At 37.9% G+C, this 24,424-nt stretch overlaps 1 protein-coding gene across 2 annotated transcripts; it reads right to left on the bottom strand.

Moving 5' to 3' along the window:
* Positions 1-283: 283 nt before the first annotated feature.
* RAB7A (RAB7A, member RAS oncogene family) lies at positions 284-19,424 on the bottom strand. 2 transcript variants are annotated; one of them, XM_087923795.1, is made up of 6 exons: positions 19,291-19,424; positions 6,625-6,713; positions 3,294-3,420; positions 2,171-2,389; positions 1,698-1,826; positions 284-1,229 (listed from the first exon to the last, which is right to left on the bottom strand). In XM_087923795.1, the coding sequence occupies exons 2-6, from the start codon at positions 6,675-6,677 to the stop codon at positions 1,134-1,136; spliced, it is 624 nt and encodes a 207-aa protein (XP_087779921.1). In that variant the 5' UTR covers positions 6,678-6,713; positions 19,291-19,424; the 3' UTR covers positions 284-1,133. The 2 variants fall into 2 exon arrangements, with proteins under 2 accessions (XP_087779921.1, XP_026579182.1); XM_026723397.2 differs by having other exon boundaries at positions 19,295-19,424.
* Between the last annotated feature and the right edge of the window lie 5,000 nt (positions 19,425-24,424).

The following is a 24,424-nucleotide window of genomic DNA, read 5'->3' as shown; positions in this document are numbered from 1 at the left end:
GGAGATATAGAAATGCTCCATTTAAGAAAACTACAAATGCAAGGATAAGTAAGAGGGCAGAACAAAATGGCCATGGTAAACGTTAGTAATCCAGACAAGGGATGTGAGGAAGAGGAGAGGGAGGGGGGAGGAGGAGGGGGGAGGGGACGCTTGGCCATTAAAAGTGACTGTCACTAACCAGGTGGAGCTATATCTATATGAGTCAGACGTTTCATATTAAAATTCCTCTTCACACATTTGTAGGAGTAACTGTGAAGGGGGTTAAAAGGAAACAAAGCAATCATTTTGAAAACTGTATTTAATTTCTGAAGTCCAATAGTCCGGCACGCAAAATCATGCATTTGAAAATTTTTCACTACAAATAAGCCAGGTAATATTTTTCAAAGAGATGAAGCTTTTTGGCTCTTAAATCAATAAAAATGTTTACATAATTCTTGCTTCTACTGTACAGAATACTGTCTCTATTTGGACTTGTGCTGATAGCACGCTGCATTTCACAAGTGTCCTGTTCATTTCCTAAACAGCTTGTGTTTCAGTACTTAAACATGTAATTCAAGAATTTTACACTAATTTATACATTTAATCGGTTGCATATATTAACATGTACTATAAGATTCTTTTTCCTAAAGAAGCCATTACATAATATGTGGATACTGTAAAAAGATCTGATTAGTTAAAAGTAACAAGCATTAACAGATACATACAAAACTCAACCTAGTGGGACTGAGTGCTGAGCTTGCAATGAACTATGAGTAATCAGCCTTTCCAGCTGCTGCCTTCACAGGGGAAACACAAGACAATTAAAGGGAAATCGTTACAGTGTATCTGTACACAGTTTCTTTCCAGGGGACATCTGGATGTAGCTTAAGTTCCAAATGTAAGAGGTTCCTTTTTAATAACTAGGGGATAAAGGTCTGCTACCATAAAAATGTAATGGGATGCAAGGATACTGATGAAGTTGTGGGGAGGAATGAATGGGTTTACAAGTTGTTCACGGTCAGGGGGGGCAAATTTGGCCGCTGAAAATGGTATCTTTATTTCCCCCAGGACAGGAGAAGGGCCATTTATGGTTGAAGGCCTAAGTGTGATATCTGTTTGTGAAGGACTGTGCTTAATCCCTCCAGCCCCACCCCTCAGCAGCTACAGCTCTCAGCAGAAGCCTTCGCTCGGTCGTTCTTGTCTAGCTTGATAGGTTCCGGAAATTCATTGTAAAGCTCCACTTCAGTTTCCTATCAGGAAAGAGGACAGCGGTCACCAACTACAGCTCAAAACTACTTTGCTCAAGTTGATCAGCTCTTGCCTTGGGAATAGGAGGCATGCAAGCTTCGTATCATTTCCAAGGAACGCTTATGGACATTGCCTCCAAAGTGTCAGTAAAAAAGGAAGCCCAAGCCTTTCCTGCCATGGACGGCATTAAGTGAGTACTAAGGGAGGCAGAAGGCAGCTCATACGGCTACTTTTTTAAAGCAATCCCATCCTAATGACACCAAAGATCCCACAGAAGAATCCCCACCCCCCAAAATAGGATGTTAAAATATTGCAAACAAGCTGGTCATTTGGAAAAGTAAACTGAAGGACTGCTAATATATAAAAGACACACCAATGGCTGTTATGGTCTATAGCCAACCATCAGCAAGTTTGATCTTATAAGGGGAATATGAATTGACTGCCAACAGAGGGCACTACGCAGGGCTCACCTGTTTAAGTGCATTTCGTGCAATTGTCTGGAAAGCTTGTTCCACATTAATGGCCTCCTTCGCACTGGTTTCAAAGTAAGGAATATTGTTTTTGCTGTAGCACCAGGCCTGTGCTCGTTTTGTGGTAACCTGGCAACACAGGAAGATTATTTCATTCAGTTAAGTTCACACATTCCTATTAACCAACAACCCTTTGTTTATTAACCAATAGCAAAGGACTTCACATTCTTTCCTAAGCTTTAGAGCTCATGAGCGCCGAGACATTTTTGTACACCCGAAGCTTCTCCCCAAAGTGATGTTATTCTATTTACATTCTCAAAAGCAGGTATATTTTATTCAGGCACTTTGGTGTCACATTTTGCAAAAAAAGTCCAGTCTGAAAATCTGGTTGTTAATTTGCAATCCATCCTTGGGAAGTGGGGGGGGGGGGAGCCCCCCGCTCTGATTCTAGTTCGATATAGCGTCCTACTTACTTGTCTATTTTCTAAGTCAATCTTGTTTCCCAGCACAACAAAAGGAAAGTTCTCAGGATCTCGTGGACTGGCTTGAATGAGAAACTCGTCTCGCCAGCTATCAAGAGTTTTAAATGTGTTGGGAGCCGTTACATCAAAAACCAGCACGCAGCAGTCCGCTCCCCTGTAGAAGGCGACTCCCAAAGACTGAAACCGCTCTTGCCCTGCTGTATCCCATATCTGCAGAGAAGAGAAGAGCATGGTAGCTTAATAGCAGATCATTTGCTCAAATCAAAAAGAATCTGATGCTTTCAAATGTGCGAACAGTCCTAGTCCTCTCTTCAGATAGACAGTGGCCCCGTGGTCCTTGCCTCTTGTCCTTGAAACATTTTTTGCACACCAAAGAACTCTTGGGAATAAATCAGATTCACAGTCACACGAAGAAGCCCTATATCAAAGAGGCTGTCAACTCCCTTCTAGAAATGCAAGGGTAGCAAAGGAAGTTGGCTTCAGATCTCCTCTTTCATATTTTAGAACCAATGTGAGTAAGGTTTTAATCATATCAGCCCAATTTCTTTATGATCACAAATAAGGAATGTAAAGTCAACCCACACTTCCTTTTGAATACTTTGGTTCTGAGATAACTTATCTCTTCCTTTGGGGATGAAAACAGCCCTTGGGAAATTAGGTCTCTTTGCAGCTGCTCCCATCGCCACTTTGTTACAAAGCAGTTTCCCCCTTCCCTACCACTTTTTTCTATGGAATTCGTTGTGGAAGAAGGTCTCCTGAGTTATCTTTGCAACCACTCTAGAATAGAATAGGCCCAGGTGTGTGATCTAATGAGATATATTAATATTTGAACTGGGAATTCTGATATTAGCCATTAAGTACAGCAATAGTAAGATCCCATAATAAAAGTAGCAGAATTTGACTATCGATTATCTTTATCATTATCAAATAACTGACACCAACTATGTAAGATCTGAAAATGGCCAGTTTATCAAATCAATGCCCATATTGCAAGGTAACTTTAATCTGATTAGAAAGACTTTGCTACTGTATATTAATGTAAGCAGAGTTGGCATACATTAATTAATGCAAACAGAAAAGGTCTTCTATAAGAAAATGCTAAAAGCAGTCTTACCTGCATTGTGACTAATCTGTCATCAACCATCACCTCCTTAGTCAGGAAGTCTGCTCCTATTGTAGCTTTGTATTGATTACTGAATTTCTTATTGACATACTGATTCATAAGAGATGTCTTTCCCACCCTAGGCAAACAGAAGAGAATTCAAGCCATGGAAACAATATCACAAGCTCAATAATCTATTCAAAATTTATAATCTTGGGCAGATAAAATGCTAGTTTGCATGCATCTCCTTTTCTTTTTTGATATATAGGTAGTCCTTGACTTATGACTGGCAGCTTAGCAACCATTCAAAGTTACAAGCTACCTAAAAAGAGGACTTGTAACTGGTCATACCATGTTAAATATAAACTTTAATCACTAAGTGATTCAAAATTCTCAGTCTGCAAAGCTCTGAGACTAGAGACTACCCATCCTGGTTTCTCCCTTCGGCTCAGTGGAGAATTATGAATTCTATTACTTGAATTCCGTAGCTATATCTGTTGATTTCAAGATATAATATTAAGAAAAGGAATCAAAGGATTCTTTCAGTTACAGCTTTCCTGTAACTGAAACATAGCACTTTGCCACATACAGGTAGTCCCTAACTTACAACTGACCATTTAACAACTTTGCAAAGTTATGATGAACATGGAAAGGCTGTTTCATAGTCTGTAAAGCACTTCTGGTTGTCCCTTGTGATTGCCATCCCGTTGTGAATATGTGACCATATTTCGGGTGCTTGGCAACCAGCTTGCATTTATGACAGGTTGTCAAGTGAACCACAACCATGTGGTTGCCATTTGCAATCTTCTCTGCTGGCTTCCTCAGAAGTCAATAGACAAACCAGCAGGGAAGATTGCAAGTGAAGATAAGAGGATTTGAGGTCTGTTCCTACAGTGCTCTGAGGGATTTCCTGTCACTTCCATGTGGAGAGGGGGAAATTCCTTGGCAGGCTTCAGCAATGGACTTCATTGAGCAACTGTTCAAAGTTACAACTGCACTGAAAAAAGTGACATACAATTGGTCCTCACACTTAGGACTGTCTTAGCATCCCTATAGTCATGTGATCAAAATTTGAGTGCTTGGCAATTGGCATGTATTTGTGACCGTAGTAGCATTCTGGGGTCATGTGATCTCCATTTAGGACTTTCCCAGCTGGCTTCTAATGAAGAAAATCAATGGGGAAAACTGGATTAATTTAATGACCATGATTCATTTAACAAATGGGGTGATTCACATAGCCACCATGGCAAAAATTTGTAAATTTTTTAACCCATTTAACCGCATCAGTGAGCAACCAAAGTTTTGGTCTCAATTGTGGCTGTAAGTCAAGGACTACCTATATTACCATTTGATAAGCTATTATGCCTTATTACAGTGGCTGCTGCTCAGATGGCATCCTATATTAATGAGATTAGCAAACCTTGATGCCTCTTTGTTTACTGATAAATAAGAATGATCTAAAATTACATATTAGCAGTATTTATTTCAAGACTATTTCAGTTGCAATTTTTTTCTACATGGATGTTCAAGATTGTCGGAACATTATCTGAATCTCTAGCTTATTGACCTCAGATTCAAGTACACAATTAGGATTTCTTTTTACCAGTCCCAATAGCTGAAAGACAGCTCTCAAAGATGCAATTAGTACTTCGTAATTTGTCTGATTAATGATCAAATATAACTTAGTACTTCATAGTTTGTACACTATTTTACTAGCATACAAATATTATATTTGTATACTATATATATTATTAATATATTAATAGTATTATATTCCACATACTACAGTGTTTCCCTGAAAATAAGACCGTCTTATATTTTTTGCCACAAAAAAGGGCACCAGGACTTATTTTCGGGTGGTGGTGTACTGACTCACCTCACTTGCGTGCATTGCCCTCCCCCCCAAGCCTCCTTTTTGCTGTCAGAGGCCTTCAGAAACTTCTTCTACAGCCGGCAAGGCTTTCCTGAAGGCCTCTGCAGCCGATAACAGAGCTTTGGATCAATCCAGAGCTCTGTTATAGGCTGCAGAAGCCTTCAGGAAAGCCTTGCCGGCTGTAGAAGAAATGGCAATAGCAACAGCACCTAGACTTATATACCACTTTAGAGTGCTTTACAGCCCTCTCTAAGCTGTTTATACAGTCAGCATATTGGCCCCAACAATCTGGGTCCTCATTTTACCCACCTTGGAAGAATGGAAGGCTGAGTCAACCTTGAGCCTGGTGAGATTCAATCTGCCAAATTGTAGGCAGCTGTCTGCAGAGTAGCTTGCAGTACCACACTCTAACCACTGAGGCTCCTAATGAGTCGGGAACGCAGGTGTCGGGGTGTGCGAGGCCTGACTGCAACTGTCTGAAGGTAAGTAATAGGGCAGCTCCACCCCCCATCGCCACCCTAATTTAATTTTTACCCATGCACCCTGGGGTAGGTGGGGGTCATAATTAGGGCATATTTTGAAGATAGGGCTTTTATTAGCCACACATATAAAAATCAAGCTAGAACTTACTTTAGGGGTAGGTCATATTTTGGGGGAAAAAACGGTTGTATTATTTTAATATCAGTATATTTTATATTTTAGCTGGCGTGATTTTGAGGCAGTTACATTGCTGATTGAATCACGTGTGTGTTTTTTAAACCTTTAATATGACTGATATTGTTTGTACTTTTGATGCACATTATCCAGAGTTATTTCTTGTGCTAAATTTAATAAAATAATGCCTAGAATACTACCTTTGAGAGCTGGCCAACCATTGGATTTTAATTGTTTTTTTTTTCTATACTGCAGTATCTTATGTAATAAAGCATCCTATGGATCAGATTATCAAAAATCTGTTGATTTATTTTTATGTAAATCTCACAGTCTGTCACATCTACTTATGTAAAGCTTAAAAAAAGGGGACGGACGGACAAAAAGCTAGCATTTACTCCGTGCACTATACTTTAAGCAATCAGAACTATTTTGCCAGAATCAGAGAGATGAAATGTTTTGACAATTTATTGCAACCCATGTTACCTTATCTGGAAATTATTTTTAAGATATTTTTTCACATTTTTATTGCTTTAAGAATCATATGATCATAACTTTGTATGTTAATGTACTTTGTTAGGCTAGATATTTACGCTATTATTCACTGCCCTTCTTTTGCAAAACTTTGTAAGCTGACAGATTTTCCATTATTCTTCATTACAGTACATTTCAATTGCAGAAAATCTTAAATTTCTATATTAATCTTAAATTTCTATATTATCTTGGGCAGTTTGTATGGCTTAGTGTAATGTAATTCTTTTTGCTGACCATTTTTAAGCAATGCTAGTCAAGGCAAAATTTTATTATACTAGTACTTACCCTGAATCTCCAAGAATGATGACTTTGAGTAATACTTTCTTTCTAGAAGTCATTATTGCAGAATTCAGATGAATATTCAAGTGCACTTACTAGACAAAAAGAAATTACAATATAAAAATCTTGTGCTGCAATCCTTTTGCTTTTACAGACAAGTCAAAATACAGGTAACATATTAATATTTCATATCCTTGCAAACTAGGTACTAGATATCGCTTTCTTGAAGCAGATGTAAAGATGGAACCACTTCATTGCAAAAAAGCCTCTGTTTGGCTACTTATCAAATCCAGAGAATGCTTAGCTATTCAACTTAAGTGCCCCATAAAGTATAAAAGCAGGAAGGAAAGATTCCCCAGAAACTTCACTAATGCTGAATGCTATCCATCTTAAAAGCATTCCAACCTTTCCCTTTTTGGCTTAAACAAACAAATAGCCTGAGTTATCTCCCTAAAGCTGGTTTATGAAAAAAAAAAATTAAGTTTCAGGTTAATAGTCTCAGAAATTCCTCTGTGAAAGAATGAAGTGCTTTCCACAGCTTACACACACACACACACAGAGCGCACTTAATTCCAATATGGAGAAATAGTAGAAAAGAGAATGAAGTACAGCAAAACTGTACATTAGGCATAACTTCTGAGGTTACATGAAAGATCTGCTTTGCAACTGTCTAAGTATAATTATGCAATCTACTGCAAACTGAAATTCCAACGAAGTATAGAATAGCAGTTTTATTTAAAATGTCCAGCAAGACTATGATTAGGCTTTTAAGTTGTGAACACATGTAGGTACCGATATTCTGCTATTCTGCTGTGTAAGATTCACAAATGTTGAACATTAAAGGAAATGCCATTATGGATTGCAAGCTTTTTAAGGTAGATGTAATGCTGCAGGGAAACATTGCGTGCCAAAAAAAGGAACTGCCCAAATTCAAAGGTTGCAGCTAGCTTAAAAAATATCAAGGCACAGTTGAATTCAGCAAGAAACTAGAACAAATAACTACAAAATCATACAGTGAAATTTTAACAGACTATAGAGTTCCATTATTTCCCAAATTCTAGTAAATCAAAGAGCATTTGATCATAGCAAACCAAATTGCATTATTTGTATGATGAATGTCATTACACAAATGATAAATGCAGTACTGCAGTACTCAAATACTCCCTCTGTGAAGGACATGGGTGCTCATGAACATGAGATATAAATAACAAATGAAATAAAATTGCAGTGACATTTAGTCCCTTCCAAGAAAGTCTGTTGCACTGAGTAAATCATGGTTTTACTGTACTGCTTATAATTCTAGATTTTTGTCTTTGGAATTTGGAAATTCATTTAACAACCTAATTAAGCAGTTATTAAAAAAAAAAACAATCTTTGCTATGCTCAATAAACTAGCCCTTATTTTTAAAGACCACTTAACACAGGTTTCATTTCCTCCATATTATCTCCAATGGTGGGGATTCAATGTGTAAACATTCTGTTGATTGAAATAATTTTTCTTTCAGATCTTAAGCCACAGCTTTCACGCAGACAGCACTGCTTTCCAAATGCCAATGGAGCTACTCAGTACCAGCAGAGCACAACTGCAATTATTAACACTTACATGATTAAGTGCTACTATAACAAAGCAAAATAACAGACAGAGCACACCTACAAAGCTTAAGCTTGGTGCAGAATGTGTTTAAACATACCCAGGGGAAAAATCTTTGTAAGTTTAACACAAATTAGTCAAAGAACTTTCAATAGCATGCAGATATCAATCAGTAAAATAGAAGCATTCATTAGACAAATCCTGCAGTCATGCCACCTCCTTAGCTCCTTCAAGGGAAAACTTCCAGGATACAATAGTAGGATTATAAAATCAATTATAATATTTAAAATTATCTTCAAACAGTATCATTAACTTTATGACATTATCTTCATTCGTTATGATTCTTGATTCTTAACAAATGTATCTTTTCTTTATGTACACTGAGAGTATTTACATCAAGACAAATTCCTTATGTGTCCAATCACACTTGGCCAATAAAGTATTCTACTCTACTCTACTCTACTCTACTCTACTCTACTCATCTCATTAAAAAAGCCTTCTGGAACAGCTTTTTTTTAAAAAAAAATTCACCCAAAAGGTGAAGAGGTCAGAGCAGATCTCTGGTGCAAACTCCTCAGCAACTAAGGGACTTGGTTGTTTTTCTGCAGATGTTGCATTACCCAACTAGGTAACATTCATTCTAATGATGACGATGATGCCTTGAAAATCATAATGACTAGAACTGATATTATCTAGCTTGAATAGTGAAACCTCTGCAAGAAAACAACCAAGCTCAGAGAGCACCAAGGGTTTCCCATTTCAACCTGAGCTACACATATTCTCCTTTATTGGTAAACAAAGGGACCATTTATCAGGAAATTATCTCCTGAATCTCCTCCTTCTAATCTGTCAACAGTTGGGAACTACTAACATTATCCACTCCTAAACATTTCATTAGTTATCTAAAACATCATATAATGTTATCAAGTGTGCACTTTCCTATAAATTTTAACACACTTATTTAACTGGTTAAAAATACCACGAAAAAGTACAGTTTTTAAAAAAATAAAATGATGCCTATCAATAGCGCATTTGATATAACCTATGAAATTTGAAGCATCTATAAAAAGTTAACACTATGCCAGCAGCCAGTGCATAGTTATTACAAATATAATGTCCCAACATTAACAACTGTTATTTCATTTATACATAACTCTTGTCCATACAGCATCCTTTTGAAGTTGTGGTTTATTTCAGACACAAAAAAATGGTATTTCATAGGAGGCTGATTACTCAAGTCTCATGCTGTAAATCAATGTTTTCCAATTAGTAACTTTCAGTATGTAGATTTCAACCCTCAAGATACTCAACCAGAGTACCGCAAATTAAAGTGTTACATATTTCAAATTTGCTGTGGCAATGTTAAGGTATCACTCTATTGTTGATTTATTTCTTCTAAGGCATACCTATGTATATGTAAGTTCATTTTCCCAACTAAGTAACTTTGCCACATGCCTTAGCATGTAACAGTAAACTTTTGGGAGATTTTGAATTCTAGTCAGCTGATGATGCAGGGGCTTTAATGAACTGTTTGCTATTTTGATAAAAATAACCAAGGGGAGATAATAGAGTTTAAGGAATTGAATTGTAGTATTTGCCTATATGAAGCAAGCTTTTATTGATAATTCTATTTCTTTATTGCTGTATTTCTATTCCCTCAGGTAACCATAGGAACAGTACTTGGCACAAGTCTGCAAAATCAGATTACAACAACATGTGTGGGCTCAGAATGCTTAATCACATTCCTTCCTTCATGGAGAAAGCACTTCATAATTTCTTTTCTCCATAAGGTCTCATTTTTATTGAAGTGTGATTTTAAACTTAAGGTTTGCTAGTTCTCTGAAAAAGAGTATGAAGCCAAGCAGTCAGAATTTATTCTATGGGTTCCTTGGATGAGAGTCATGATACCAATTGTATCTTCCTCAGTAAGAACATTAATAAGCTTCATACAGTAATTTAAAATAGCACTTACCTGGGAATAGGCTTGGCAAGAATGATCAAGATGGTTATTTCCAATTATTTCCAGACTGTAAAGAACTTGTAGGAATCATTCTGTATAGTTTTCCATAGAGAGCTTACAACTATCCTTAGTGTATGAACATTGAGTGAGCCTTCCAGTCCAGAAGAAATAGCCCTTAGACTTATATTCTGCTTCACAGAGCTTTTACAGCCCTTTCTAAGCAGTTTATAGAGTCAGCATATTGCCCCCAACAATCTGGGTCCTCTTTTTAACCACCTCAGAAGGATGGAAGACTGAGGCAACTTTGAGCCAATAAGAATCGAACCGCTAGCAGTGGGCAGAATTAGCCTGCAATACTTAATTCTAACTACTGCTCCACCACTGCTCATAATGAGAGAGATGCACTTTCTTACACACAGCCACCTTTATTTCAACAAACATTGATTTTTCTCAAACTATACCCTATCCACTACTTTTCATCCAGCATTTGCACATCTTAAAATTGCCCCATTCATTTCCCCATTTCTACTTTTGGCTATTTACTATATAACTTGCAATCATGCATTCAATGTTTCCATCAAGCACAACTCAGTCATAATTTTGGGATCCATACTTGTTACAGTCATGTAATCTAACTTTCCAAGCATCATTTGAATTTTCAGTCAAAAATGCAGCATGACTGACTTATAAAGAACATTTGCATCACCAAATATTTTATATATTCATAAATGTTAAGTAATCCATGAAATACATTCTTTTACTATCTATTCAGTATCAAATCATTAAAGCATTCTATTTATTCTCACATATTTACTTCCTTTGTTATATACCAATCTTATATTCAGCAGCCACCTTTTAGTTAAAAATCCATAATTCCAATCTATTTCCTTTATTCCACATCTTCTCAATATTGATTCTATAATGTGAGAAAATAAGTTTGTTATACATCTCTTACTCAGGTGCTGAAGAGGTACAATCTGGTTTGTGGATACTTATCCAGCATAAATCCAAATTCCCCAAATTTTTCTTGCTTCATACGCAAGCCACATTTCAATTTTAATAGTTCTCCAATTATACTATATACACCTGCATCATTACCATTTTCAAGGTTCACAGCATTTCTTTCAATCTTTTGTTTTGATTTATAACATTCTTTTCTTCTGTCCAACTGTGTCTAAATCTTGGAGACTGCCTAAACAAGCCCCGGCAGCTTTCTTGGCAAGGCTTTTTTCAGAAGTGATTTGCCATTGCCTACTTCCTAGGGCTGTGATTATCCCAAGGCCAGCCAGCTAGTGCCTAAAGCAGGAGCAGAACTTGCAGTCTCTTGGTTTCTAGCCTAATGCCTTAACCATACAGCAAACTGGCTCTCATATTATTGCTACACAAATCTCCAAAATACTGTTTGCAACTATCATTTTCTCTATGCCCAGAGATTTTCCTTTCACCCTTAGTTTTGCAGCAGTACTTCTTATCCACAACTTCTACTACTTTATCATTCTACCAAACATGCTTGTTCATACTTCTCAGCATAACTCCACATACTCTTGTTTTACTTCCACTTTTGATTCAATTTTGTTGAATGATTAATCTATCTTCTAATACTTCTTTCATACCATCAACTATGGTATCTTTCTATGCAATTAGACCTGCTTTGTAATGGTTCTGATTTTTATCTTTACACTCACCCAGCCTATGGTACTGGGGAGATGTTTGGTGCCCATAGGTTTCTCCCTGTACAGTGTGCAAAACCCATATGAAATTACTGGAAATATTGATTTTGGTGTAAATTGATGCTGCCTAGCTCATTACTTCTTACTACCTAATCCAAAGGAAACGTAGCACTACTTTTATCTGAATCTGGTCTGGATGAGGAAAAGCAAGCTGAAATCAAGTCAGAGAAGATGGAGATGTTGTTGATAAGGGGAAACCAGAAGCAGGGATTGAGGTGGTCGTCTTGAATTGCAGACCCCTGGAAAAAGCAGATTTGCATCTGAGAGTGCTCCTTATCCCCAATGTATTCACTATTTATCAACTATTAATTCTTATGGTTTATAATTTGTATTGTTATGGCAAAGCCGTAACAATCCAGCAACTCTACTTTAGCCTAATCTAATATGTTAAATGAACCCAACAATTAAGTTAGGTAAAAGTGTGTCATTTGCTCAATAGGCGGTACTATGTAATTTTTACTTAGTTCTACATTACAAAAATACTGATTCTGAATTAGTCATACTTGTTGCGGAGTCATTGTTCCTGTTATATATTCTCCCATAAATTTCACAATGTTTAGTAATTTTACAGGTTTTCCTTCAAGTCTTTTTCCCCCAGAAGACTCGAACAGAATAATCTTGCCAGGTTTTAATTATTTGTCTTCTAACAATAATGACAATTAGACTAATAGATTTGAGAACACATGTTACATTTGATAGTACCCACTAAAAGCAACACTAAAAAAAAAAAAAACAGCTGCATCCTTAACTATATATTCTTGATGCTGGCAAAATACTCTTACAAAAATGCACACACTTAAGCAGCAACAATGATATCACCAGGCAGCTTTAAACAAGCTGCTGCATCAATTTTTCATTTTTATTAAAAAACAGATCATAAGCAAATATGCTTGCAGCAAAAAATATATGCAGGCTAGATAACTACTGTACTGAAAACTACCAAGTCTATAAAATGCCTGTATGAAAAGCTATACTATTTCAATACAGGTAGTTTCAACTGTTAGTGAGCATTTGAAATTACAATGGCATTGATAAAGGTAACTTACAATTTGTCCTCATGCTTACAATTGTAGCAGTATCCCCCATGGTCACCTGATCAAAATTTGGGTGCTTGGGAACCAGCATGTATTTATAGTGGCTGCACTGTGCCAGAGTCATGTGATCACCATTGTGACCTTCCCAGATGACTTCCAATGGCAAAATAAATGGACGAAGTCATATTCACTTAACAACCATGGCAACAAAGGTAAAATTAACTTGCTTAGCAACAGAAATTCTGATCCCAATTGTGATTGTAAGTTGAGACCTACCTGTACACTATTTGGTTATAAAGCCTAGCTTAAGCTTCCAGTACACAAATGTGAGTTATCTAGTACAGCTCCCTGAACCAGCTCTCTATATGCTGACTTTAAATATTTGAAAAACTCATCAGCAATGCTAAACTGAAAAGCAGGGAAATGTTAGCGAGTGAAAACCTTTTCTGACTGGTGCATTTCAAAAGTGTTAGATTACAACTTTCTCTCTAACTAGAAATTTTTCCTATATTTTAGACGGCTTACTTAACTGCTGAGCATCAGTGCACAATGCTTAAGTCCTCAAACAGTAAATGTTCCAATTCTAAGTAACTCTAGCAAGAATTTATGTTCTCTATATGTTGCCTGTATTTTTATTTAAAGGGATGCTTACACTCATTAAATATTAATATTGAGAGAATGCAATTGGTCTGCTTGAAGTAATTTCGCCATGCATCTCAAATAGCTATGCTGGCAGAAGCTTCATTTTCCACTTTGCGTTTATAACTTAACCAAAGCTGTGATCAAGAGCAGCCAAGAAAACTGAAATATAATTGGCATGAATGCCAGAATTATTACCTCTATTTGTATAAAATCCACTTCTGAATATCTCACTGCCTGCCTACCACAGCTATTTATGGTGTCAACATAAATAGAATCATATTCTAGAGCGAAGTTTAAAAAAAGGAATTAATTGGCACTTAATGCATTCAGTTATCTTCCAAAGAATACCATCAGCCCTCTTAAGCTTGAATCTTCCATACATTATAAATTACAGTTTCAGTGAGTATGATCAAATATGAGAGATTATAGAAACCTGGGGTAACTTAGATTAGAAAAAGAATAAAACATTAAAAACAAATGACATAGGCATAAACTAGGGCTTTCTTAAATGGAATCCTGCAAGATTTCTATATTAATTCACTCAAAAGAGATGCCTAACAGTATACAAGTGTTTCTGAAACTAAATGATCTGAATCAGGTACAACAGTCTTCAGCTGAGCCCTGTCAAGACTGGATGGTTCCTACAAGGATTATACCATCTTCGGTGCTAGATGGGAAGGCACTGCCCCAGAAGACCCAGCATGCAATCTGGGGATCTTCCAGATTCACAACTCCTGCTCAAAAAGTATGTTGCAATTGTGCATTCAAGCTTAAGAGGGCTGATGGTATTGCACTGCATCCCATTCCATTAGATCAGGCAGAGAAGGCATGCTCAGGGTTTTATTGGTCAGGGAGTTGCATTTGGTAGGTCCTAAAAGATGGGCCTTCTCTGCTATGCCTTATGGGACATCCCCTCCGCCACCAAAGTTAGGCTAGCTTTTTGTTTAGGAATTCCCTCAAGTCTTGGTTATAAGACTCCAGTCAATGGAAAATAAGAGAAATTCTTAAGATGGCTCAACTATGATTGATATTGCTCTCTCTGTGTAATTTGTATATTTTAAATGTGTTGATAATATCCTCATTTTAATTATGACTTTTCTAATTGGTTTTATCTGTTGTTTTATTCAATTGTTGTATCCACCCTGAGTCACTTTATGTGAGATAACTGGTCGTATAAATGTGATTGATATAGCCAATTTTTTTAGTAATGCTGGCAGAGGCTAAGATATGAAAGAGCAACACAGACACATAATGGTTTTTATATATTCAATTTTAGCCAACTATTCACTCCCCACCATATATACGCACACTGAAATTTGTGAGTTATAACTTCAATATTGCTCCAAATTTGATAGGGGATCTGATAAATCATAGAGAGCAGCTCTGTAAATACATCATAGTAAACAACCATCAAAACAAATTGCATTACTTGGTGTAATGTGTCTCTAGCTATTATCTGGCAGCTGAGCAAGATACAGAAATAACTTTTAAAGGCAAGAGTAATTAAAATGGCAATGTGGAAGAATTAAGTGGGTGAGGGATTTGTCTAATACAAAATGAAGTATTATAAACCAATAATGAGAGTCAGTTTGGAGTAATGGTTATCAGGCTAGACATCGTGAGACCATGAGTTTTAAGTATAAAACCAGTTATGTGACTTTGACTATCACTCATTCTCATTCTACAACTCTAGGAAACCACTTCTGAAAATGTTCTCAAGAAAACTGCAGGGACTTGTTCAGGCAGTTGCCAAGACTGACTTGAAGGCAGAGGTGGAGCACATGAGCATTTGGGAAAGAAAAACATCTTAACAGACAAGGCCACGACTAACTTTGCCCATTACTGTGGACTTGTCATAGTTCATTTTTATGAAAGTTCAGCAATAGCATCTTTTAATTAAAGAATATTTTGATGATTTCCATCATACTTGTGAAATTAGTTGCCACAGATGCAACTTAGGATTCCAATAAAGTGTCATTGCCTATTCCACTATTAATATTGCTTCTATATTAATGGTGAAAGGATTAAAATTGATCTCAGCATGGATTGCACTGTTAGTTGATATGAAACATACATTGCTAAGTGATAGGAAAAGTAACTATCATTCTGTAAACCAACACTGATTTCTCAACTTCTAAACAAAAAACACTTCACTGTTACTCTTTCATGTGTTACTGTAACAGCTTCAATCATTTATAAATATTTGTTACTTCATTTATTACCCCAGGAATATTGTAATCACCTGTCTTTCATGCCTAGTCATATTACCAGTGATAATATACCACTATAAGCACTTCAAGTTCAACATTTATGGGTGGGTAGCAATGAAATTTAATTCTGCATTTATCCTCAGATTTTAAAAAAATTATCATACTTCTGACCTTGTTGTGCCATACATACTTTTAACGTAACTGACCTTTTTGGATACTTTCAAGTTAGTGGGGGCTCCTGATCATTGCCTGGACTAGTCCCTGCAGTTTTCTGAACAAAATTTCAGAAGTGGTTTGACACTTGTCTCCTTCCTAAAGCTGAGATAGTGGTTGGACCAAAGTTATCCAGCTGGTTAGATGCCTAAAGGAGGACTAGAAATCACAGGTCTCCTGGTTTCTAGCATGGTGCTTTAACCACTACACAAAAACCTATCTCTTCATTAGTCCAGGAACACAGAACATTGCCTTACAACAAATCAGATTGGTTCAATAGTGTCAGTACTGACTGGAAACAATTATCCATATTTTTTATATTTAGGATATTTTTGTTGCCAACCAGATGCCACATTATTGTGCTAATCTTATCAAGTAGTCAGACTGCCTCAAATCACTCACAACAAGTTATGTTTATAAATGAGTTTATAAATATCCAGAGTGAAAAATCTGATTTTGGTTCCTGGTAATCACATTCAACTTACATTATTTCTGAACAGGTGAACTCAGAGCCAGAATAATGTAATGGTTAAACCATCTGATTAATACCAAGTAAACCCAGATACTAATCCATCCTTAGCCATAAAAACTACTGGATGTTGGGCAGCCAATCTCATGGTTTTTTTAAAAATAGAAGGTACTATAAGGATGACCTTTGTTTATAGTCCAAATACAATTGCAAATATATGCATAGAATCATAAGAGCCTGTAATTGGTCTAGAAGCTACTATGGATTTGCTCACGTTAACCGTTCTATAGCATTAGATGCAAGTCTCCTACAGATCCGCCACTACTCAAAATTTCATCAGTTTGAAGCAACAACTATGCTTTATATATCAAGATGTAGGGTATGTTTGTATTATTTGCCTACAATTTTCAGTACAATAAACCAACAGTCCTCAAGCTATGGGTTAGGATCCTGGAAATTGGGGTGAGGCCAGGGGCATAATTTTTTAAACCATTGCCCAGGTTAGGGTTGGGAATGCTGTCAAAATTTAATTCTGGAATTTGCTAATTTTTCATGGGCAAGCTCTAGAGGGCAGTACAGATACTACAAAATGTAATAACATTGTTGAGTTTAAATTGAACTATTAAAGAGATGCAAAATGTTTTCTTCAAGGAAAAAACAGCCCAGTTGCCTTTTGAAAACAGCACTTAAGACAGCTATGACCTGGATGACTGAGAATGTCCAAAGACATTCCTTGTCATGATTCATAGAAAGTTACCCAATTCCTTTCTCATTTTCAAAGGTGGTAATACAAAGTTTGAGAATTTCTTATAAGCAAAACAGAAACATTTAAGAGCAAATTGAAATATTTACTTTGAATAATGTATGTCTTACAAGTTATTTCTTTTCAGTTATGTTAACTGAATTTTAAGAGAAAGTATACTACAAACCTGCCTTTACAGAAATTGATTACTACAGAGTCTATTTTCTATATCACAATTTCCAAAGCAATAGGTATATACCAGCTTCCTCTAGAAACACTCGATTACATTTAATCCCTAGATAAATTGCACTTAACTACTCATGAACTAAATCATGTGCTTAATCAGCTGCTGCAATCACAAGGAAAGACAGCATGCTTGCTCTTCCCAGCTAAGGAGGGAAAACATGGAACAGGAAATATACATGGATTCTATTTAATATCGGTTAATTTTACTACCCAGTAACTTAATAAAAAAGGAAATTATTTTGAGCTGCACACAATCTAAATCAGATATCTAGACTATATATTTCTTTGAGGCCAGAAATATTTTAGAATAGTTAAATGTATTGCTTAGCTTTCATTGATATGCAATTATCACAGTAAAATCAATTTAGTGGCCCAATCCATTACTGTTATTTGCCTTAAATTGCCAGGCTTTAAATACCTAAATATTCCTAAATATGGCACAAAATGCTTCTTCAGTATGATGACATACTCATATACAACAGCACCAAAGATAAGGTTAGCTCTCTTCAAGGGTATCAATGAGTCAAGTCTTGAAATCTACTTTTATCCTGAGTCATTTGTTGTCTAGCATTCAGATTAAATACTTATGGCAATACATAAAGACATTGCTTTGTTTACCATCCCTAGCTTAGTAAACTACATCAGTGAGATAACATTGTGAGTCCCAACTGATTTACCATCCCTATACTCAAAGGAAACTCTTGTACTAGATTGAGCTCAACTGTCCTTGTACAATAATTGCTCAATTGATTCCACTCTTGAATTTACTTTCAAAAGTATTGTCTAAGCAACACAAAAGGGCTTCTTGTGCAGCACAACCTGGATCATATAAATCATACAAAACTGCACTAGGTTCAGGTAGAATGATCCCGATACGCATATTAAGATGGCAGCATTAAATCTTGGAGAGAGAATGACACTTTTATTTACTCAAAGCTAAAGATCTTAAAGTCGATTTATTCGGAACAATATAGGCATTTTCAAGCTGGGAGATGGAGTGAGAAGAGGAGCAAGGGAACGGATACCTTGGTAAGTAGCTTCGGACATTTTTTTAAAAAAAAATGCCCAGAAAGCTCCCGCTTGTTTAAATATCGAAGTTCGGTATTTGCCGAACAACAAATTGAAGCCGGGCCAAAGCCATGAATCCCATGTTCCATTAAGTCTTCAATTGGGCAGTAACAGGAAGCGTTATTGTTTAGCCAGCAAAGGCGGGCAGGAGAGAGGGCTCAGCAGCTCTCACCTTTTCAGTTTTCCAGAGGTGGGCCAGGAACCAGCTACGATCAACCAAACCACGCAACCCTTACAACGGACCGGGGGGGTCCCTCTAATCCACGTTTCTTTGTTCCGGAAAAACTGAGGCTGGTGGTGGAGAAAGAGGCGGAAGGACAGGAGCCACCCCCCCGCTTCAAGCTTCTTCCCAGGGACATCCTACCGGCAGCCTCCTCGCCTAGCCAAACCCCCGCCCACCGCAGACGGATCGTTATTAAGCGGCTGCCTTCCCCTTGAACTGGTCCTATGGAGAACTACCTTTCTCCCCAGCCCCAAAGCCAACAGGGCGGGGCCCCTGACGGCCGCTCCCTCCTCCCGTCGCGAAAGGCGGCCGAGGGGGAAGAGAGAGAAAAAAGACAGCGACAAAGGAATTCCTTCCCCCGCCCCCACACACACACTCGGACGCCCCCGACAGAGCCGCGCCCTTCTCCCCGTTCTCCAACCCAGCGGGCTAAGCGAACGCCCCCCCCCCCGCAAAGCCGTTAGGCCACTCTCCCGACGTGGAGCCCAACAAGAAGACACCCTCGCGTTGGCGGCGCTCTGGGGCCTCACCCGCACCGTCAAACTCACCGTGTAAAACAACGAAGCCCGCCTTTCTCGCAACCGTTCCTCCGCACCCTTCAGGACCGCCAACCCTCCGCTCCCTTCGGCTCCGCTTTAATGGGGCCAAACACCCTCCCCGCTTTCACTTCCGCCTCTTGCTCACCCCTTCCGGTCACGCGACTTGCCCGGCGTCTTGATTGCACTGACGTATAAAAGGGCGGGGCCAAAGGCCGGACGAGTTTCAGGAAGCCTTTGGTTCTAATTGCGGCCGGCTCGCGGTCTAGTCTAGCCTAGCCTTGGTCGGCGCCTCTATGATACGTATAATTGTGCCCCCTTGCAAAATTCTGAAACGGGGTTTGTTAACGAAAAGCTGGCCGCCGAGGAGCCTCTGACTACTGTAGGTTGGTGTCCTGCTCCGGTTCAATTTATTAAGCAGCAAGCACTTGCTTCCAACATGAACCTTTAAAATCATCATTATTAAAACAGCGTGAGCTTCGTTCAATGGGCAGGAACTTATTTTTGAGTAAACACGTACAGTGTCAGATTGCTTGACAAGCAGATTACGAAATCCATCCGCTGCAAAGGGGCTTTCCTCGAGTCAATATTAGCAGCTTTGCTGCCTACCTACTTCGTTTTCTGAGCTTGTTCTCTCAGCATTGTTGCATTAATCAGTCTGTCTCTATTAAAGCAACATGTCACACCCGGAACACTGAAATGTAAGGCAAGAGGAGTCGACACAAGATGAGTACCATCTGTGTGGAGAACAAAGATAGTACCGAGCAAGCTATGAGAGCTCATTCAAAGTCATCAAACATGTATTTCTGCCAATATCCTTAGCGGGTACAACTCGCAGGAAAGAAGAATTAATTTTGTTCACCCAATAAAAAGAAGTTAAAAGGAAGATTGGAGTGCAATGCTATGCTCCATTAATATACTGAATTTATACGGATCTACATTTAAGTAAGACCATTGCCAAAATTCACAGCATGATGGTATCTTTATTACCCCATCCCAGTTGTACCACAACCAGCATTAACTTTTAAAATCTCTCATGTCTTCAGTAGGAAGAATGTTACAGAAACTAGTGGGGATGGGAAAGAATGGAAGGAACCATTGCTGGAGATCTTAAGTCTCTAAAGGCCCAGCTTTTAAACTGGCTATTTTAAAAATTGTACTCTAGTTTCCTTAACCAGCACGCTAATATGGGAAGGTGGGAACTGTTCAGTCAGCCTATTCTACTGCTGGAGGGAACCCAATGGTTTTTGGAGAGTGAATTTGGAGAATTTCTAAGAGTGAGAAGGTCCTGATAGCCCTGGACTAGATTCCTCTGAAGCTGCCTCTCTGTACACCTTTCCTGGAAAGTCCCTTCATTTCCTGACCAGCTCCAAGTAATTAAGCTGAAGAGCTGTCTCAAACACTTCTGGAGCAAGTCTAATGCATGCATGACCCTGTATTAAGACTGCACTGTGGTGATACTAGGAGCAATCCCCCCCCCCATCCTTATGTTTCTATGAAGTGCCATCTGGCAGCCCATTTTAGTGTTGTTCAAATTCTCTTAGAAAAGCAACAATTGGAGGAACATCTCAAAGGCTGCTGTGAGGATCCTTCTAGATATCCAATGGATATTGCTCAGATCTGCTCCAGCTGGACAGGTCCTATTGAGGTGACCGAAGCTGGATCTTTCCCATGTTGTTCTCCTTCTTGAGGAGGTAGACAGGGTTTTGGGAACTGTGAGTGTAACTATTGTTCCGTTACTTTATTTCATTTTTATGTATGTATTAATTTTATACAGATATATCTTTACATAATGTATCTGGAAAAAAGTAGCAAAGAATATAGTTTTTGCAGATAAAAATTAAGTGGCACAGACAAATATAAAGGGATTTTTATAGAAATAAAACATTGGGCTGGAAATAAGCAGAAAGGACTAATAATGAGCCTTTAGCAACATGAATGGAATTTGTGATGAAATTACTTGTGATGGAATTGAAGGGACATGTTAGAAATAGTATTTTAGAAATTTGCATGAGAATGGTGATATCTTTGGAACTGAAAGAAATACTGTACCTGTTAGTGTCCAAAATTTAGTAAAAAGAAAATCATGGGAGTATTAAAAAATGGCAAGGTTGCTGCTAGTGTATAGTGTAACTATAGAAAGATTAAAATATGGATGTGGATTGCTTACAGATTGACTATGATTTTTGTGTGAAAACCGCATCTGTTCCCTATTGTAGAAAGTTACCACCCATCCCTCTCCTAAGAGAATGAAATATCCTAGGAAATATTAAAAAGGCAGAATATTCTACCCCGCTGGATGAGAAAAGGAGAAACATGCTCTTGGAAAGCAGCCCCCACCTTTGTTAATAGCTCCAGAAAGATTGAGCTATCCTATCTACAAGACAAAAGACTGGCTCCAGGGTGATAGGATTATAAGCTATGATAGGAATTGCCCCCACAGCCCCTTCATTATATCACCCAGTAAGATTCAACCAAGCCTAGGACTCAAGACAACCGACAAAGTTACCCCTGCATGGTCCCATGGGAGTCTGACAACCAATCAGAATACATTTCTTGCCACAGGAACAGGAAACAAGTTCAAAGCCCAAAAGAAGATATAAATCTCTCTCACCCATGTGTTCATTTTTTGTCCAGGACCTCAAAACCATGTGGTCCTGCCCACCATTAAACCATTCTTCCAAGCAGTCTCCATGTTTCCAGTGTCTTTTTCCCCACTTGGAACTGAACCCAGATGGACATTTTTTCCAACACTATAATTGAAAGAATGCTATTGTTCTTTCTTTAAATAAAAGTAGGAGTATGGAGCTGAAGATTTGTCTAAGACCAAGGTAGTTGTGTTTTACAAGAAAATTGGACAGAATGACAAGGAATACATATGTATATGGCAATAAATTAAAGAAGGCAGGTTCATGTATCTTGATAGAATGCTTCCAGATGAAGTAATGAAGTTTTAATATGTGTAAAAATTGATAGTGAATAGTATGTGATCTCTTGCAAAGAATTAATATTGAGTATGTATAAGTATATATGGTACATTCAATATAAATGAAGGTACTCCATTCATTTATAGAGGAGTGAGAATTGGGTATGTCAGGAGAAAGATAAAAATTGAATGCAGCAGAACTGAGATATTTAAGAAGTGTATGTGGTAGTTCGAGAAGAGATGTGCAAAGTGTCATGGACATAGTGGAAGCAATAATAGTTTGTACCGACAGAAATATATGAGGAAATATAGTGATTGGTGTTAGTATAAAGTAGATATGCTTGGAACAGTTAGCAGTAAAAGGAAAACAGGTCATCAAAGAACAAAGTGGCTAGACACCATCAAAGTTGACACCAGCCAGAACATAGAACAAATAAAAAAATTAATGCAAGATCAGAAGATGTAGGGACCTGGCCCATAGAATCGCCAAGAGTCAGACATAACTGAATGGATAATATCATCCTCATAAAGTAGATTTAACTAGATTTTTTTCTTAATGCATGCCTTTAATTTCTTTTGCTTAGTACTTTTCATTCTTTTACTATGCTTTGTGTAACACTACTTACAAGGAGTTCTCAAATTACAACATTTTGTTCAGCAGCAGTTTCAACTTACGGCAATGCTGAGCTAATGGTATTTACGCCTTATCCGCAAAGCTAGTCTTTGCACCACTCCCAGTCATGTGATCAAAATTCAGGTGCTTGGCAGCCCACCTGCATTCACAACCCCAGGGAAACCTCAGCTCCCTGCACCTGCCTATCCCCATATATACCCTTTTGGCCTTCTGTGGCCTTGCATTCCGCTGCCCCAGCTGACGTTTTGCACTATGCCAGGGTAGCTGAGTCTTCCAGAGGCCATTGCAACTTTATACTGTGCTATAGCTCAGGGGCTTCTTATAGTCCCAGATCTGCAGTGTGGCAAGAAGACCCTGAGCTGCACCACAGCAAGCAGCCTCAGAGCCTCGTTCTGGGGCTGCTTGCCATCCTAGAAGATAAAGTGGTAGGAAAATCAAAAGGGCGGAGATGGGGGGGGGAATTGGGGAAATTGAAAGGGAGGCAGTCCCTTACCATGCAAAAGATACTTTGGAGCTGGAAGGCACCAAGCCTCTGGATCTACTGCTATCACAACTTTAAATTTATGTGTATATCCTGAAAGGCAACTGTATCCCAGATATCTATTACACAGGAAATACGTATAAAGAAAAAATCATTTAAGTCACATGCATGTAAACTTTATATCATGGAAACCTAGTCCACCCACCCCACCCTGCAGTTTATGCAAGAATCCGATCAAGTGAAGGTGGATCCGTGCTGCCTAGGGCTAACTGTTCTGCTGTTTTATTTTTATTCATTTATAGGCTTCTCCAACTAACTGGCTCTTTTAGTTGGGATTTCTGCCTTGTCTTAGCATTCCAAGATCAGCAGGAGTGAAGCTGGTAACATGCCACCTTTGGAGGGTAGAAAGAGTGCTACGTGAATATGGCTTTTCCATGCTTTACTGTTATTCAGCAATAGTATCCTTATGTTGAAATCCTCCTAAAGTTTATTTGAATATTAAGTCTTTATTTGTAAGATTCCATCCAACAATGGGACTTCCTCAGTGTATGTTATGCCTCTTTTTATCTCTTTTTCAGAAGATAACTCCATCAATTACATGATTATGTAATCTATACTTTTTATATGGTAAGTCCCAGTAAAATTAATAGTTTTGAAAGAAACAAAGGCAGGTATTCTAGAATACATTAAGACTAAAATGTGGTTGGCTGGCTTGTGAATCATTGAAGGTGTTTGCATGATACACAGTTAGCTAACTACATTGTCGCCTAGTATACGATGTGATTTCTGCATCAGCAATAAATCTTTAATTATGGTTAGCTTGTTGTATAAACACAGCTATAGTAGAAACTGGGGGAATTTATAGGGTGCTTGATTTATGTCTGACTGAGGCCATTGAATTTATTAGGTCCAATTAAGTCCAATTAGGTCCAATTTCTGATAATTACTTCATATTTGCACTTAATTATAATAAAGCAAAATTATATAAGGACATTGATTAATTAAATACTAACAATAACTACAAGCTTTATGTCCTGATGAAATAAAATCCATAATTTAATTATTGCAATGATGAGACATTAATCAAAGATCAGTAGTATT

Source organism: Pseudonaja textilis, chromosome 2 (assembly GCF_049901715.1).
Source record: "Pseudonaja textilis isolate UNSWEBS1 chromosome 2, rPseTex1.2, whole genome shotgun sequence".
Classification (NCBI taxonomy): domain Eukaryota; kingdom Metazoa; phylum Chordata; class Lepidosauria; order Squamata; family Elapidae; genus Pseudonaja; species Pseudonaja textilis.
Note: the sequence above shows the minus strand (reverse complement) of the source record. Positions and strands in the feature narration are given on the sequence as shown.

What these genes read in the sequence shown, in the direction of transcription:
- RAB7A (XM_087923795.1), bottom strand. Translation starts at nt 6,677, where the DNA reads ATGACTTCTAGAAAGAAAGTATTACTCAAAGTCATCATTCTTGGAGAT. An exon ending in ACAGATTAGTCACAATGCAG is followed by an intron (nt 2,390 to 3,293) that starts GTAAGACTGCTT and finishes TCTTCTCTGCAG; the next exon opens with ATATGGGATACAGCAGGGCA. An exon ending in TTGACTTAGAAAATAGACAA is followed by an intron (nt 1,827 to 2,170) that starts GTAAGTAGGACG and finishes CTGTGTTGCCAG; the next exon opens with GTTACCACAAAACGAGCACA.